We start from the raw sequence: 16,349 nt of genomic DNA on the forward strand, positions 1-16,349 counted from the left end.
CCGGTACTTTCATGCCACTTTCCTTATGCTATAAAATAATACTGCTGCCTTAAATTTTTTAGTTGAATCAAATGAGCTTTTCTAGTCATCTCAAATGACATCAATCAAACTGACTAAAGATTAACTTATTAAATAAAATATTTGTTGTCTTGACTGTTTGTTATTATATTTTTACAGTGTATAAAGTAAATAAGTAACACATTTAGCTACTTAAAAAATAATTTCAAATTGTAATATATTGCTTAGCCAGGGGAGGTTTGGGCGGTTTGAAAGAATTTTTTATTTGCCCATAGTTTTTATTTAAAAACAAGTTTAACCATATTCCAATTCTTTTAAATGATACATGATAATAAATGGTGACGCGGTGGCGCAGTAGTTAGTGCTATCGCCTCACAGCGAGAAGGTCGCTGGTTCGAGCCTCGGCTGGGTCAGTTGGTGTTTCTGTGTGGAGTTTGCATGTTCTCCCCGTCGCGTGGGTTTCCTCTGGGTGCTCCAGTTTCCCCACTGTCACAGTCCAAAGACATGCGGTACAGGTGAATTGGGTAAGCTTATTGTCCGCAGTGTATGAGTGTGAATGAGTGTGTATGGATGTTTCCTAGAGATGGGTTGTTGCCGGAAGGGCATCCGCTGAGTAAAACATATGCTGGATAAGTTGTCGGTTCAATTCGCTGTGGCGACCCTAGATTAATAAAGGGACTAAGCCGACAAGAGAATGAATAAATGATAACAAATTTGTATTTAATAGTACTGTATTTTTGCATATTTCTTTATAATTTTTTTTTTTAATTTAAAATGCTAATCTTATAACAGCATTAATAAAACTGGTTTACTCACAGTTTAGATCCAAATGTGTTAATAAATACTTTGTAGTAAAAAAATTGTTTGGTAAGCACTTTGACAAAATCGTAGGAAATATTGTTGGTGCATCAAAAAAGTGTGGATATCACAATCCGACAAGCTGATTCAACAAATATTAATTCTTAAAATGTCACAAAAATCCATAATTGAATAGAAAAATGAGGCGAATCACTGCAAAACATAACCACCCCTTTAAATAGGCGGGATACGGGCCTGTTTTAATAGTAACTTTACCCACACTACATTTATCATACTTAGTTTTCCATCTTGGTTACAGTCTTCATCGCGCAGTCTCAGCACCGACACCTTCCCATCCCGGATGAATCCAACGAAAGTCTTCCCAGCTGACATGTCCTGAACAGCTGATTTCGGACAGATAGATTTAACCCCCCCGTTTCCATGTCTGACCTGCTCAGGTTTTAACAAACCGAATCCTTCTCGGACCTGCGCTCCCCAATAACACAACATGTTCACCGCGAGGATGAAACCTTCAGACTCCAGCAGCGTCTCGCTGAATCCATGGACCGGTGAACGCGCATCAGGATTTCCCTCGAAATGAAAGTGATGTTTGTTATTCTTCCGCGTTTATGGTCGGATGGGAAAACGAAAGAAACCAAGGCGAATTTCCTCAACACCTCTGCCATGAAGATATTTTGAACGTTTTGTTTTCATGTCAATCGGGGTATTATATGGGATTTAACACTGTACAATACACAGTGTGTTAACTGGTTTTAACTGGATTTTAAACACAACAGTACAGCACGTCAACTATCTAAAGACTATTTGCGATACACTGCTATGTAGGCTAAAGTATTAGTAAATTCAGTTGTCAGTTTTAACGTCAAGTGACTAACGTGTTGGTTAACCAACAAACAAGTTAATTTCAAGTGGTTATACCATGTTGCCACATTGTAGCCACATTGTTTGCGGTCTTTTAAAGGGATAGTTCACCCAAAAATGAAAATCAGCTTGGATCATAAAGGCTGCATCCAGATACTGTTGGAAAATTCTGTCATTTGCTTTAGCCCCACTTGTTTGCCAAACGTTATGAATTTCTTTTTCTTGGACGAGTGCACAAAAAAAAGATATTCTGGATAATTTTGGGGGAAAACAACGTTGACTTTCTCCCCCATACTATATGTCAATGGCACACTTCTTAATTTTGCTAATCAGAATGTTAGCCTGAATTAACATCTATGTTGATCCTTGAACATCATTTTTGTTAGTAAGTGTAATCCATACATTTTCCCTAGCATAAATGTTAATCCAGGAACATTGAAATCAGGTTAGGGGTCAATTTCTATGGGTTTCCAACATTTTTCAATATATTCAATCATTCCTTTTCCTTCCGCTGTGTCTCTTCATTCATCAGGAGTCGCCACAGTGGAATGAACCGCCAACTTATCCAGCATATGTTTGACACAGTGGATGCCCTTCCAGCTGCAACCCAATACTGGGGAACACCAATACACACTCATTAACACACACACACACACACATGCACACAAACTACGGCCAATTTAGTTTATTCAATTCACCTTTATCTTACAAATATATTTGCATCCAATAGTAAAGGTTTGGAAGTGTTTGAGGGTGAATAAACAGAATAAATCTACATTTTTTGAGTGAACTATCCTTTAAAGACTACCTATTACGCAAAAATCACATTTAAAGGTGGATTAAACAGTTGTCTGGCAACAGTGTGTGAAAATAACCAGTTTCTAAAGGTAAAAAGTCATTAATTCTATTTTTTATAATCACACTTGACGAAAACAGTCTGCAGAAACACTTTGATTGACATTCTATCGTTTTACGTGTCATCAGAGAGGGAAAGCCCCGCCCTTTGGTAAAATCTTTCCCTCCTTAGCATAGACAGCTCTGAGTGAGATGCAGACTGTGCTGACCAGGGGTGCTGCTAGGGAGGTTGGGGATAGGGGAGTTAGTTAGTTCTTAATTTCCCCCAAGCTCTTCACTGTTGTTCGCTGCCACAATTTGGATCAAAGCCTAAAAGGGTCAGTTTCAAAGAGTTATAAAACATAATTTGTGTAATATTTTGTGCTGAAACTTCCTATAAGCACTCTAGGGACATCAGAGACTTATTTTACATCTTGTCAAAAGGGACAACAGATTGGTGAATACTGGCAGACAGGTGTAAACAATCACACAGAGACCCAGATCATCAACACACATCTATGTGGTGGGTTTTGCAGTAGATTTTACTCACAATGGTCAATTGGCGAGAGCAATAATTTGTCCTCAGACCTGAAAACACCTGTATGACTGCTGTGAGTGGATAATTATAAGCTGTAAGGATGATGGGAGTGAATAATGCTTCAGTCTGTCAGCTATGATTAATACTGCTGTCTGTACCAATGAGAGCGGGCAGCATTTACAATCTGTGCAAATATGCAAAAAACCCACAGATCAAGCCCAGACCCATACTAATATGTATTTGGGTTACCATTGTGCATTCCTACAAGAAATCTACATCAATAGAGCTGTAATGATGCCAAATTCATACTTTTCAACTTTCGGTTTTAATCAGACATGCTTGATTGCGTTAATAGTGAATATCAGCTTTACTTACTCCCAGGGCCGTTTATATTACAGTTGATAGCCGCACCATATTGGTGTTTTATAACATCTAGTTTTTATTAGGTGAGTCTATATATATATAGACCAACCAATGATCAAAACATGCCATCTCTGGACAGAAATTTAAAACATGGAGCAATCGCTCGCTTTTTTAATGTCTAATCATCTTGTTTAATCCTGCTCCTTTTCGCAGCGCCGCACAACAAAATTTTGCATTATCAAACTTTAGTTTAACCATAGCTTTAGAAGAATTCAGCTAAAATATAATACATTCTTCTTCTTCTTCTTCCTTGGCCTTAGTCCCGTATGATTGCGGGGTCGGATTTTTGGAACAAGTCCTCCATTTAGACTTGTCCATACTGTATGATAACGACTTTTTTACACCTTCCGGCCGGCCTGTCGTCTGGGCCTGTCACCCTCATACACTCATACACCTACGGACAATTTAGCCTACCCAATTCATCTGCAGCATGTCTTTGGACTGTGGGGGAAACCGGAGCACCCGAAGGAAGCCCACGCGAATGCAGGGAGAACATGCAAACTCTTCACAGAAATGCCAACAGAGCCGAGGTTTGAACCAGTGACCCAGCGACCTTCTTGCTGTGAGGCAACAGCACTACCTACTGCGCCACTGCTTCGCCCCTAAAATATAATACATTGAAATATAATTCATATATATATGAAATATAATACAAAACATAATACATCTCTTAAAATCTCAGCAGAGGATTGTTAAGCAACTTCACAAACAGCAGCTTTACTTATTGCCAGCCTGTTTGCCCTTATTTAAAGAGGGACCAAACACTGAGTAAATTTTGCTCAGAGGATTTTGCTGTGTTCTTTCTCTAACCCTATTTTAGGCTTAAGCTCGCTCAATACTGCACTTTTTTGCCACAGTAGTGCAGATTTTTGCATATAAACTTGATTTATATAAAGTCGCTTTTATAGCTAATGATTAAAAGACCTTAAGGAATCTGTTTATGAGCTCTGTTTGGCATGAAAACATGTGGGCCAAAAAACAACCCAACACTTGAACTTCCCCTGAAACCATATGTGTGCCTTGATTCATCAGCGATGAGTGCTCAGCGTCTGTCTGATGGCAGGAATGTTAACACTGCAAGAGTGGTCTTGCCTGGAATGAAAAGGCCTTAATATATTAAAAATCCATATATCATATGATTAGTTTACAGACGCACCAAACGCTCACATTTTTAAAGTATGGTTCTTGTAAAATAAAACATCACAACAACAATCCTCATAGTTTTCTTTGGAATGTGAATATGCAAACCTTTAATAACACGCCATGTCAACCAGCTGGTGAAGACAGGTTTGACTTGACAATTACCAGTCAATTATGAGAATAAAAGTCTCTAAGGGCTATTTTAAGCTGAGACTGCCCAATGCAAAGCACTTGATGTTGTTTGTAGTGATTTGGCACACTATAGTGTGAGAATTGTGATGACAGCCGTGCAATGTTGGCACCAGAATCGACGCTGAATTCCTGTTTTATTATACTCAAAGTTGGAATCAATGGCTCTGGCACTAATCAAGCTCTCTTTGCTATTAAATATTACACCCAGAGGCAAAATACAGACTGCTGGCATGTTTAATGTGTTGCTGTTACAGTTGTTGTTACTGCTTTTACCTTTTTACCAACTGTTTTACAATCAAAGACTATACACACACTTACATTTTGATAGACCAACAGGGATTTTAACTATATAAATAAGTGTAATACTTCCTAAAATTTAATTTTTATCCATATTCACTGTATAGTTAGATTAGCATTGTCACCTCAAAGCAAGAAGGTCGCAGGTTCAAGTCCCTAGCCAGTTGGCATTTCAGTGCATGTTCTCACCATGTTGGTGTGGGTTTCCTCCGGGTGCTCCGGTTTCCCCCACATTCCAAAGACTTGCGGTATAGGTGAATTGGGTAAGCTAAAATTGTCCGTAGTGTATGTGTGTGAATGAGAGTGTATGGGTGTTTCCCAGAGATGGGTTGCAGCTGGAAGGACATCCGCTGTATAAACATGTGCTGGATAAGTTGGTGGTTCAATCCTTTGTGGCAACCCCAGATTAATAATGGGACTAAGCCGAAAAGAAAATGAATGAATGAACATGAGGGTAATTCTTCCTTCTTTCTGTTTACTGAACTAGTCTGCAGTGGCAAAAACAGGAGACTCATTAGATACAGATCGCCATCTCCCGTTTTAAGACTTCAAGATGAGTCCCTCCCACTCAACATAATTACAATGGTATAAATACAGCACTACAACATACAAAAGAAAGAAATCGACTTAGAAAGTCACTTGTTTAATAATGATTTGATCAGCTGTTTAAAATTACGCTTGGTTTTTCCCAGGGCTTATTATGCGGTCTCTGTCGCCATCTTGTGGATGGACAATGTCAACCGTCTTTGTTGACAGGTTAATGGCCGCCGACACACTGTCCCTCAGATTTATAATGATTTAAAAAAGGCACTATCCTTATAAATAAACTGCATATTTGCAATCTAAACAACTACTTTCTCGACATGATGAAGTACATTATGTTGTCCAACAGCTGTTAAACTGCAGATAGTCCTCCACTTGTCGCTCTATGTGGGCGGAGTAATACACAAGGGTGAAGAGTCAAGTCAAGTGCTGTTACTTCCAGAATATCAGCCAATCAGATTCAAGGACTAGACAGAACTGGTGTATAAATATATATATATATATATATATATATATATATATATATATATATATATATCACTTTTGTAGAAATTTATGCAGAGACATCATACACTGGCACAAGTTATACCGTCTGTAATATATTTATTACAGTCTTTGATTTATTTACTTGCAGCAATTATTATATGATGTACCTAACAGGAATTATTGCTGCTTATTACTGATATTTTTGTGCAATATTTTGATCAGGGTTTTTGCAAGTCAAATTTAACACTTTTAAGACTCTTATTAGACCATTGAGAATTAAATTTTAGACTTATACAGGGTTAAAGACTTTTTCTAATGGCCCGGTATTATCATGAGGAATCATCTAATTATTTTCAGTTTTCTTTCCCTGATTAGGAAATTCAATTTGGGGATTTTGCTTTAAAAAATATCTAACAGCTGTTGTGAATTGTATCTCTGCAATAAAAACATTTATATTATTAAATAAAAGGTTTTATTAAGATGTATTGTTGGTCATTGGATGGATGTCGGTCCGATTAAGCTTTACTTTACTTTAGCTGTTTAAAATGATTTAAGACCTACAACACCGCATTTCAGTGAAGAGAATTTATTATAATACATAAAATCTACTGAATTGGCCTCACGCTGACCCTAACCCATTAATGGCAAATGTGTGATGAGTCTGATGATCATGTTTTATGTTCATCTCAGTTTTCATCTTTTCACAGTAAAAATGAGTCGAGGTCAAGGTTAGTACTTTGCCTTAACATGACTGTTTCTGTGAAAATGTTCTACCCCGTGGCCGAGGGGGATTTCAGTTATAAATTTAGCTTGTCATGCCTTTACAGTAAATCAAGCACTGTAGAACTGGTTTGCCAAAAAGTAAAGGTAAAGTGGCTATTGTATACAAGAAAACTGGCATGTCAACACAATCTCACAGCAATTCATATTTTTTTTATTTTTTGGCTAATTCGTATGAATTCGTACAATCTGATTCATACAATTTAGTACGATTTGCGTATCCCCCAATAACGGTAGGGTTTAGCGGTGGGGTTAGGTGCTACACCTCCTTTTTAAAATCGTACAATTTCATACGACTGAACTTGTACGAATTCATACAAATTAGCCACTAAACTGGCGAAATGTAAAATACTTACGTTTTCTCGTGAGATCAGGCTGGAAATAACCTCATGGCATGGAAGTTAAGACATACTCTAAATGTATGTTGCTCTTTAATAAAGAGATGCTGTTTTCACAACGAAAGAAAATATTGAAAGAGCTGTTGATTGAAGCTTTCAATATAGTTTGCTTACTCAGGCCTCTGGGCGCTGAGGAAAGTTGACATCTTTACCTGTCTAAGGCATGTTTAAACATACTGCATTATCCAGCAACTGCACAGAAACACAGTCGAGATTTTCAAGACATATTTTTAAAGTAAACTATTCGGGAGAACAGAAAAAAAACACTTTTCATGCTTGATGATAATATGAGAGATATCTTGTCTTACTGGGCGTCACAGTGGCGCAGTGGGTAGCATGATCCCCTCACAGCAAAAAGGAGCCTCGGCTAGGTCAGTTGGCATTTCTGTGTGGAGTGTGCCTGTTCTCCCCATGCAGAGATGTATAGTAACAGTAGAACTACTTAACCACTGTACTTGAGTACTAAAAGGCTGTATCTGTACTCTACTAGAGCATTGTTTTTTCTCCTACTTCCACTTTTACTTCAGTACATATTTCCGATGAGTTTAACACTTTTACTCTGATAGATTTTGTTATGTGCAGCATTGTTACTCGTTACAATTATAACAATTTGACGAATCATTCCAAACCCGCATTATCACTGCCAGAGCAGCAGATGGCTCTAGTTTGAATAAGCTGGCTCGTCATCATTCAGATGATAACAGAAGACAGCACTGCATATGCATTGACAGCACTTTAGTTTGTTTTCGACATGAAAAACCCAGAAATTCCACCTTCAACTTTCAACTGTTCATGGCGATGAGGAAAATGACCTCCCGTGGCCCTATTTAGAGTCCATGTTTGCATTTGTTGGAGTGAAAGACAATTCATATAGATTAAAGTGGCCTTCAAAACTGTCGAATTTGAAGAAACGAATCAAGTTAAATATTATAATACACAAAACACAGCAGTTTGAGCTATCCATAAGCGCTAGATAAGTTAACTAACGCTAGCTACCATGACACGCTGAGATGTTTACTTAACTATCTCGCTATCATAAAGGCTGTGTCATGCTGAATGGTGTTATTAATATTAAACCATGTTTCTTTTCGTTCTGCTTAACCACGATAACTGCTTTTTAAAATAACTACATAACACGATACTCTTACTTTCAGTATTTAAGTAGTCAATTTTAGGGTCCCTCTTTATATTTTGTCCTTAACTAATATGTACTTACATAGGAACTAATAGTTTGTTACAATCTACTTATTGTGTAAATACATGTATTTACTGTGTACTTATGCTTGATTAAATACATGTAATTACATCTGTTAATAACTTCTGTAATTACATTTCTAAATACACTGTTGATCATCCCTTACACCTTAACCCACCCTTAAACCTACCTATGCCACCAAACCTGTCCATAACCCAACCTCTATCCCAACTCAAAAGCACCACAAGTGTTCTCAAAAACATTATGAACGCAGTAAGTACATTTTATTTATTTTTTTTATGTAAGTACATAGTAGTTAAGGACACTTAATATAAAGTGGGACCAATTTTAGTATAAACTACTAAAAAATGTTCAATATTTTAGTACTTCCACTGAAGTATGGTACTTGAAGAGCACTTCAACTTCTACTCAAGTCAATTTGTTAATAGAGCACTTGAACTTTTACAGGGCTCAACAATAAGGACTGCCCGGTGGCCCAGGGCTAGCGTGAGAGACACTTGGGACAGTAGTCAGGATCATTACTGGCCCGATTAGGACAGTGGTGCCTAGTCATTAAAGTTTAATTTGACTGCCACTTTTTGTCAATTGCGTGCATTTTAAGTTTGTGCTTTTAAGTCTTTAAATGCTATCCTCTCTGTGATGTCGTAGATACTATATTGCTTTTCGGTTCGTCCGTGATGTTTTGAGCATGCTGTTTTCCCCATAACCTAAGCTGCGTCTCAAATGGCACACTATGCACTATTATGCACTTACTCAACAGTATAGTATATGTATGTAGTGGCGTCCCAAATGGCACACAGTTTTTTTACTAAGCGGAAATTCAAACCGTTTCCCTGATGATGTTTGATGTTTTGTTTGCATAACACTAAGAATTTTGCTCATTAACCATTTATTAACTTTTGAAATGCTAGACTTACAGACGTTATTTTTGACATTATTTAAAATATTTGGCAAAAAAAAGTGTTACCTTCTCTTTTTTTCTTCTTCTTTTGGTGGGGCCAGTAAAAATTTTTGCAGGGCAAGTAAAAACCTAAACCACTGGCCCGAATGGATCAGTAGAAAAAAATCCTTAGTGTTGAACCCTGTTTTACTTAAGTCTGGGTCTTTAGTACTTTATACATCTCTGTCCCCATGTTGGTGTGGGTTTCCTCCGGGTGCTCAGGTTTCCCTCCACAACTCCAGAGACATGACGGCACAGGTGAATTGGGTAAGCTAAATTGTCCGTAGTGTATGAGTGTGTATGGATGTTTCCCAGTGATAGGTTGCGGCTGAAATGGCATCCTCTGCGTAAAACATGTGCTGGATAAGTTGGCGATTCATTCCGCTGTGGCGACACCAGATTAATAAATGGACTAAGCTGAAAATGAATGAATTAATCTTGTCGTACCATTCATATTTACCTTCTTTGCACAGATTTTATGTATCTCTGCAATATTTTTCTTATTATTTATTAATTCATTAATTCATTTTCCTTTAGCAGTCACGTATTTAATAGGAGTTGCCACAGCGGAATGAACCGCCAATTATTCCAGCTTACGTTTTACGCAATGGATGCCCTTCCAGCCTCAATTCAGAACTGGGAAACACCCATACACTCTCACATACACACATGGACATACAATGGGGGTCAATGTAGCTTACCCAATTTACCTATACAGCATGTTTTTGGATTTGTGAAGGAAACGGGAGCACCCAGAGGACACTCAACATGGGGAAAACATGCAAACTCCACACAGAGATGCCAAATGACCCAGACGGGATTCGAACCAGTGATCTTCTTCCTGTGAGGTGACAATGCTAACCACTGAGGCACCCTATACTTTAGGACAAGGCAATAAATAATATATAAAGATTTAGATGCACTGATGAAATGACTCTATGGTGACTCACTAAAGGTATGCTGCTTCATTCTTCACACCTGCTCAAATACAAAAAAAAAAACAAAAAAAAAAACGCAGATATATGATCCCACTGGATGGCAGGTGTGTGTCTGAGATCCCCTATCAAGGAAACTATATATCTACACTCAGAAATAAAGGTACGTGAGCTGTCACATACTTTTGAAATGTACATATTTGTACTTAAAGGGTTCTTATTAATACCTTAAGTGTACATATTAGTACCTAAGAAGTACAAGAGAGTAACTCTTAAAATGTTTAGGTATTAATACATACATTTGAGGTACCAGTATGGAACCTTTAAGTACTAATATGTACCTTTCGAAAAGGTACCCCCCCCTAGTCACAGTGACAGCTCTCGTACCTTTATTTCTGAGAGTATATAGAAGGCATTAAGCAAACTCAAAACCACCAACTTCCAACAAAGTCATTTTCAGGCTTTGATTTATTTACTAAACTCGCAACATTTCTCAGGCCAAGCTCTGACCCACACAATCAGCTTTAGCTTGGCCCACATGCCGCAGTGAATTACGGTACATGATTGGACCAAGTCTGGCTTCGGTAAATATTGCTTTGGTAAATATAATTTTGTAAATATTTGAAAGGCTATAAAAGGTTGACTTCAACTGTATATCATTTTTATGATTTAACATCATTTTTATGATTTAACATCATTTTTATGATTTAACATTTTATGATTTAACATCTTTTAACTCCTTTATAGAAATCTAATAATACAAATGGTGATGAATTTAAACAGACATCATGATATTCTCATTGCTAATAAATGGATCTCCATGTAATCCACTCTACATACGGGATGCCACTCTTTTAAACTGCATTTTCATAACCCACATATCCCCAAGTCATACTTAAAAATATAAATTCCACTTAAAGTACTTTCTCCCAGGCCATTTAAGTGGGCCGTAATGATTTCTGTTCTTTGTTTTGACAAATAAAAACTGCCTTTAGGGTACCCTTATGTGACAGCCCCCCCTGTCTTGTCAAAACTCGCCTGTAAGTGGCTCTAGGACAGAAAAAAAACTGATGCATTGCATGTAAAGCTGTAAAAAGCATGCATACCGGGTCCTGGATTACTCATCACATGTGAACGTTCCTGCTCTCAAATATAATCTCTTTTTGGGGGCACAACTTTATACAGAAGAGCTCAAGAAGAAGTAGAAGAAACTCATTTCTCTTAAATAAGAGGGCAGGTGAGTTTTTAACATGCTCTTTTCAGATGTTATGCAATACCGAGAGGCTTAAGAATCAGCATTTCTAGTTTTACCATTGTAATTGCATTGGTTTGAATTGCGTCTTCAGATATAAGGTCATGTTTGTGTGTTCACTGAAAAGTTTGGCGGTTCTGGGAACATCCAAACTGCTCATTAATAATAAAAAAAACACTGGCAATGAAAGGGTGAAATGTTTGGCACGTTGTCAGGTTTCAAACTGGAATATTCAAGGAAACAAATGTTTAGTAATTAATCTAAATAGAATAAAATATATGTTTATATTTTCCCCTTATTTCTGTTTAATGGAAAGAAGATGGGGAAGACTTTATTTTGATTGTCGTTATGGCACATTTTGTCGACTAAAAGTTTCATTGCAACTAAGTGCATAGATTTTGATGGGGACATCCATCCCTATAGAGTGCTTGTATTAAGCAGCACAAATTCTGTTTAGTGATTTTAAAAACACGAATAAAGGCTTTAAACACTTAATAACACAAAAAACAATTATTGAAGCATGATTTACATGATTTTACTGCAATCTGGCTTTGAGGAGGTATGAATGTACAGAAATTTAGAGAGGCATGTGATGCAATTAAACTGTTTTATCCCTATTATCTATTATATACTGTATGTTAACCCTTTGAGCACATCTACAGTTGAAATCTGAATTATTAACCCCCCCCCCTGAATTTTTAGCCCCATCTTTTCCCCCAATTTCTGTTTCACGAAGAGAAGATTTTTTCAACACATTTCTAAACATAATAGTTTTTATAGCTCATCTCTAATAACTGATGTATTTTATTTTTGCCATGATGACAGTAAATAATATTTGACTAGATATTTTTCAAGACACTTCTATACAGCTTAAAGTGACATTTAAAGGCTAAAGTAGATTAATTAGGTTAACTAGGCAGGTTAGGGTAATTAGGCAAGTTATTGTATAACGATGGTTTGTTCTGTAGACCAATGAAAAATGAAGGGGCTAATAATTTTTACCTTAAAATGTTTTTTTTTTTTTTATTAAAAACTGCTTTTATTCTGGCCAAAATAAAACGTTCTCCAGAAGAAAAATATGATCAGATATACTGTGAAAATTCCCTTGCTCTGTTAAACATCATTAGGCAAATATGAAATATTGGGGAAAAAAAGGAATAAAATTTTTTATATATACACACTGTAAAACCCAGCAGTCAACTTAATCAAATGAAATGAGTGTAGTTAACTTAAAATTGACTGTAAGTTATTTCCACTCATTTGAAAAGAGTTTTGAACTCAGTGTTGAAGGTAATGAGTTAATTAAATACCTCATTACTTCAGCTTAAATTGAGTATGTTCACAGTACTCATATAGATTAGTTTAACTTAAATGGTTTGTAGCAATCGGTTCCTTTAAATGGTTTGACTTGCCTGAACTTTTTGGGTTTTACAGTACTCAGTTGTTTTGAGTTCCCTTCATTTATCAGATTTTACTGTGCTCAAATTGCTTTGTTTACTTAAATGGATTAAGTTCAAAGTTTTCAATTGGATTACTTTTAAAACTTTAATAGTTTGTTGCAATCAGTTTCCCTTAAACCGTTGGATTTACAATATATATATATATCATTTTATTTAATAAAATTTAATTTACTAAAATTATTCTGTTCATTAAGGCGACATTTGTAAATAAGTCTTGTAAATAATGTAAATAATGTAATGAGACAATGTAAATAAGTCTTAAATACTTATTTATTAAATATTAATTTATTACTTATTGTATAAAGTTTCAAATAAAATGATTACTCCAGTCATTTAAGCTTTTATTACTATTACTACTACTACTACTACTACTACTACTACTACTACTAATAATAATAATAACAACAATAATAATAATAAAATAATAATAATAATAATAAATATAATTTCTGAAAGATCATGTGACTCTGAAGACTGACATAATAAAGCTGAAACTTAATTGTTAAAATCACTGGAATAAATTATTAAATGTAATTATTAACAACTTTTAAACAGTTTTTTATAGTGCAATAACATTTCACAGTTTCACTATTTTACTGTTTTTTTGATTAAATAAATGCAGCCTTGGTACACTGAAAACAATTATGTCTGCAAAATTATTTTATATGTGTTGAATTTAAACAAACAAATTCAATTCAATTAAATTTGTTTGTTTAAATTCAGCCCAAATAAATATTTTACAACCACTTAACATAGTGAATTATTAAAATTAAGTAAATCCAAGGAATCATCTTTGAATATTTTTTTTCTGTGTGAGCAGGAGAAGCTTATTTTAAAACATTTCAAAACCCTACTGACCCCGAACTTATGCCCGGTAGTGTGTGTGTGTGTGCGTGTGTGCGTGTGTGTGTGTGTGTGTGTGTGTGTGTGTGTGTGTGTGTGTGTGTATATATAACTTTTGTACTGTAACTTTTGTCATTAACACACTGAAAAAATCGTGTCCATAAAGGAAAATTCCCTTTAAGTACTGATTGTAATGTGTGTATTGTCTTTAGATGTATAATTTATGTTCAAAACATGACAGATGAAAAATGTCAGGAAACCACAAAGGCATTATACAGTAGAACAGGTACACACACACACACACACACACACACACACACACACACACGTACATAAACACCAATCATGTGTTTGCGGTGAGGGTTTAGCAGCTGTAATTTAGTTGTATAACAGATCCACTCACTTTGTTGTTTATCTGTGGTTCATTTTAGGATGTTGTAACTTAAAGTAAATCTCCTGAAAGTGAATAAATGACAGGTGGACAAATGATTAGCGTTTACAGCGGTAATGATGGCTATTACACAGCAATGGTGGTGACAAACATTGCTTTGAGTAGGTGACAATAACAGGGGTGTCAAAGGTCTGAACTGGTGACAGACGAATGTCTGGATAGACGGGTGAGCATGCAAATGGACTAAATGGAATGCAGCACTACTGTATGCCTGCTTGTGGAAATTATATTTAATATAGTGTATTGTTTTAAAATTATCAGTTTTTGATAATGCTTTTAATATAATACCATTGCTAGACATGGGGCTTATACATATATTTATTTATTTATTTGTTTATTTATTTATTTATTTGAATTATTAATTTAATATTATTATTATTATTAATATTAATAATAATAATAATAATAATAATAATAATAATAATAATAATATACTTTGATGGATGTATTATTATTATTATTATTATTAATGATATTAATAATTAGTTAATTAATTAATTAATTATTATTATTAATAATCATAAGGATAAAAGTAATATATAACAATAATAATAGTAATATTGATAGTAATAATATTTATTATTATAAGAATAATATTAATAATAATATAATAATTATAGCAATAATATTTATTTATTTGGTGGATTTATTTATTTGTTATAATATATATATATATATATATATATATATATATATATATATATATATATATATATATATAAATTAATAATATATAAATAATATATATAAAATATTATTATTATTATTTATTTATTTATATATTAGATTTTTTTAAAATGTAGAATTTAAAACGATAGTTCACCCCAAAATTAAAATGTACTCACTCTCTAATATTTCCAAACTTAGTAATTATATTTAATTATTTATTAGATATTTTAATAATAATTCTACTGGACATCAGATTGATTGATTGATTGATTGATTGATTGATTGATTGATTGATTGATTGATTGATTGATTGATTGATTGATTGATTGATTTTATTATTATTGTATTTATTTATTATTATGTATTTATTTCATTTTAAACATTTAATATTTACAGTATACATGTAGCTCACCCAAAAATGGCAATTTACTCACTATTTACTCCCCTTCAAGTGGTTTCAAACCTTGATGAGTTTCTTTTCTTCTGTTGAACACAAAAGAAGATATTTTGAAGAATGCTGAAAACCTGTAACCATTGACTTCCGTTGTGGGAAAAACAAATACTATGGAATTAAATGTTTCTTCAACATATCTGCTTTTGTGGTCAACATCGACTTATCAAGGTTTGAAACAAATAAAGTGTGAGCAAATGATGACAGAATTTTAATTTTTAGGTGAACCCTGCCTTTAACAAAAATCATTGGGGTGTAAAACCTTCAAAATTCAAGAAGTGAAGTCTTTTAACTTTTAAGTATATTCAATACAGCTATAAAATAAAAAATCTGACCACTTTTCGCAGTGAACACAAAAGTAATTGCATTCAGATGCTCCGTGCAGTCTGGTATTAAGTGTGAGGTGAGGAAAGTTTAGCTGCTGCCTTCAGGAGAACTTCAGGTTTAAACTTGTTAGCTCCAGATGTGTTTAAAACGGCTTGAAAACGAAGCTGCAAAGTCTTTTTTTTATGAGGGGAGCTGGGATTGAACTTGAACTGAAAAAACATCAGTGTACTGATACAGCAGATTACCTGACATGAGACGGTAAATCACAAGTGGTAAGAGTCAATTTGTTCTAGAGGTTGTAGAGTGTGCAATTGGTATTTATTACATTTTGTAGCTTCAGAAATATGATATTCTGATACATCTGTTTGTACATCTGTAATTAAGAAATTTTGCAGTTCTCTGTATTTTTGCAACCGATTAATTGAATTAATATCCTTACAAAAAATATTTTGGCAGTATAAAGTTGAGAGTTTTTG

General features: G+C 34.8%; 2 protein-coding genes across 15 annotated transcripts in view; one reads left to right on the forward strand and one right to left on the reverse strand.

Moving 5' to 3' along the window:
• herc56.2 (HECT and RLD domain containing E3 ubiquitin protein ligase 56.2) overlaps positions 1 to 16,349 on the reverse strand; it is a 34,149-nt gene that overhangs the window by 10,108 nt on the left and 7,692 nt on the right. Inside the window, exon 1 of one of the 3 annotated variants that reach the window (XM_005160118.6) lies at positions 1,113 to 3,166. The exons of 1 other annotated variant lie outside the window; for it this stretch is intronic. In XM_005160118.6, coding sequence (XP_005160175.1) covers positions 1,113 to 1,326 — 214 coding nt within the window. In that variant the 5' untranslated portion in view covers positions 1,327 to 3,166. Of the gene's footprint in view, positions 1 to 1,112; positions 3,167 to 16,349 lie in introns of those variants that run through there. One more of the 3 variants, NM_001145702.1, reaches the window with a different exon arrangement.
• The window catches only part of col17a1a (collagen, type XVII, alpha 1a), a 38,117-nt gene continuing 33,262 nt past the window's right edge, over positions 11,495 to 16,349 (forward strand). For 6 of the 12 annotated variants that reach the window (XM_005160111.6, XM_017354917.4, XM_073945024.1 and 3 more), the window contains exon 1: positions 11,510 to 11,657. The gene's annotated coding sequence lies outside the window, so the exon portion shown is untranslated. Of the gene's footprint in view, positions 11,658 to 16,048; positions 16,146 to 16,349 lie in introns of those variants that run through there. The other 6 variants (XM_005160112.6, XM_073945034.1, XM_073945045.1 and 3 more) reach the window with 2 other exon arrangements.

Source organism: Danio rerio, chromosome 1 (assembly GCF_049306965.1).
Source record: "Danio rerio strain Tuebingen ecotype United States chromosome 1, GRCz12tu, whole genome shotgun sequence".
Taxonomy (NCBI): Eukaryota; Metazoa; Chordata; class Actinopteri; order Cypriniformes; family Danionidae; genus Danio; species Danio rerio.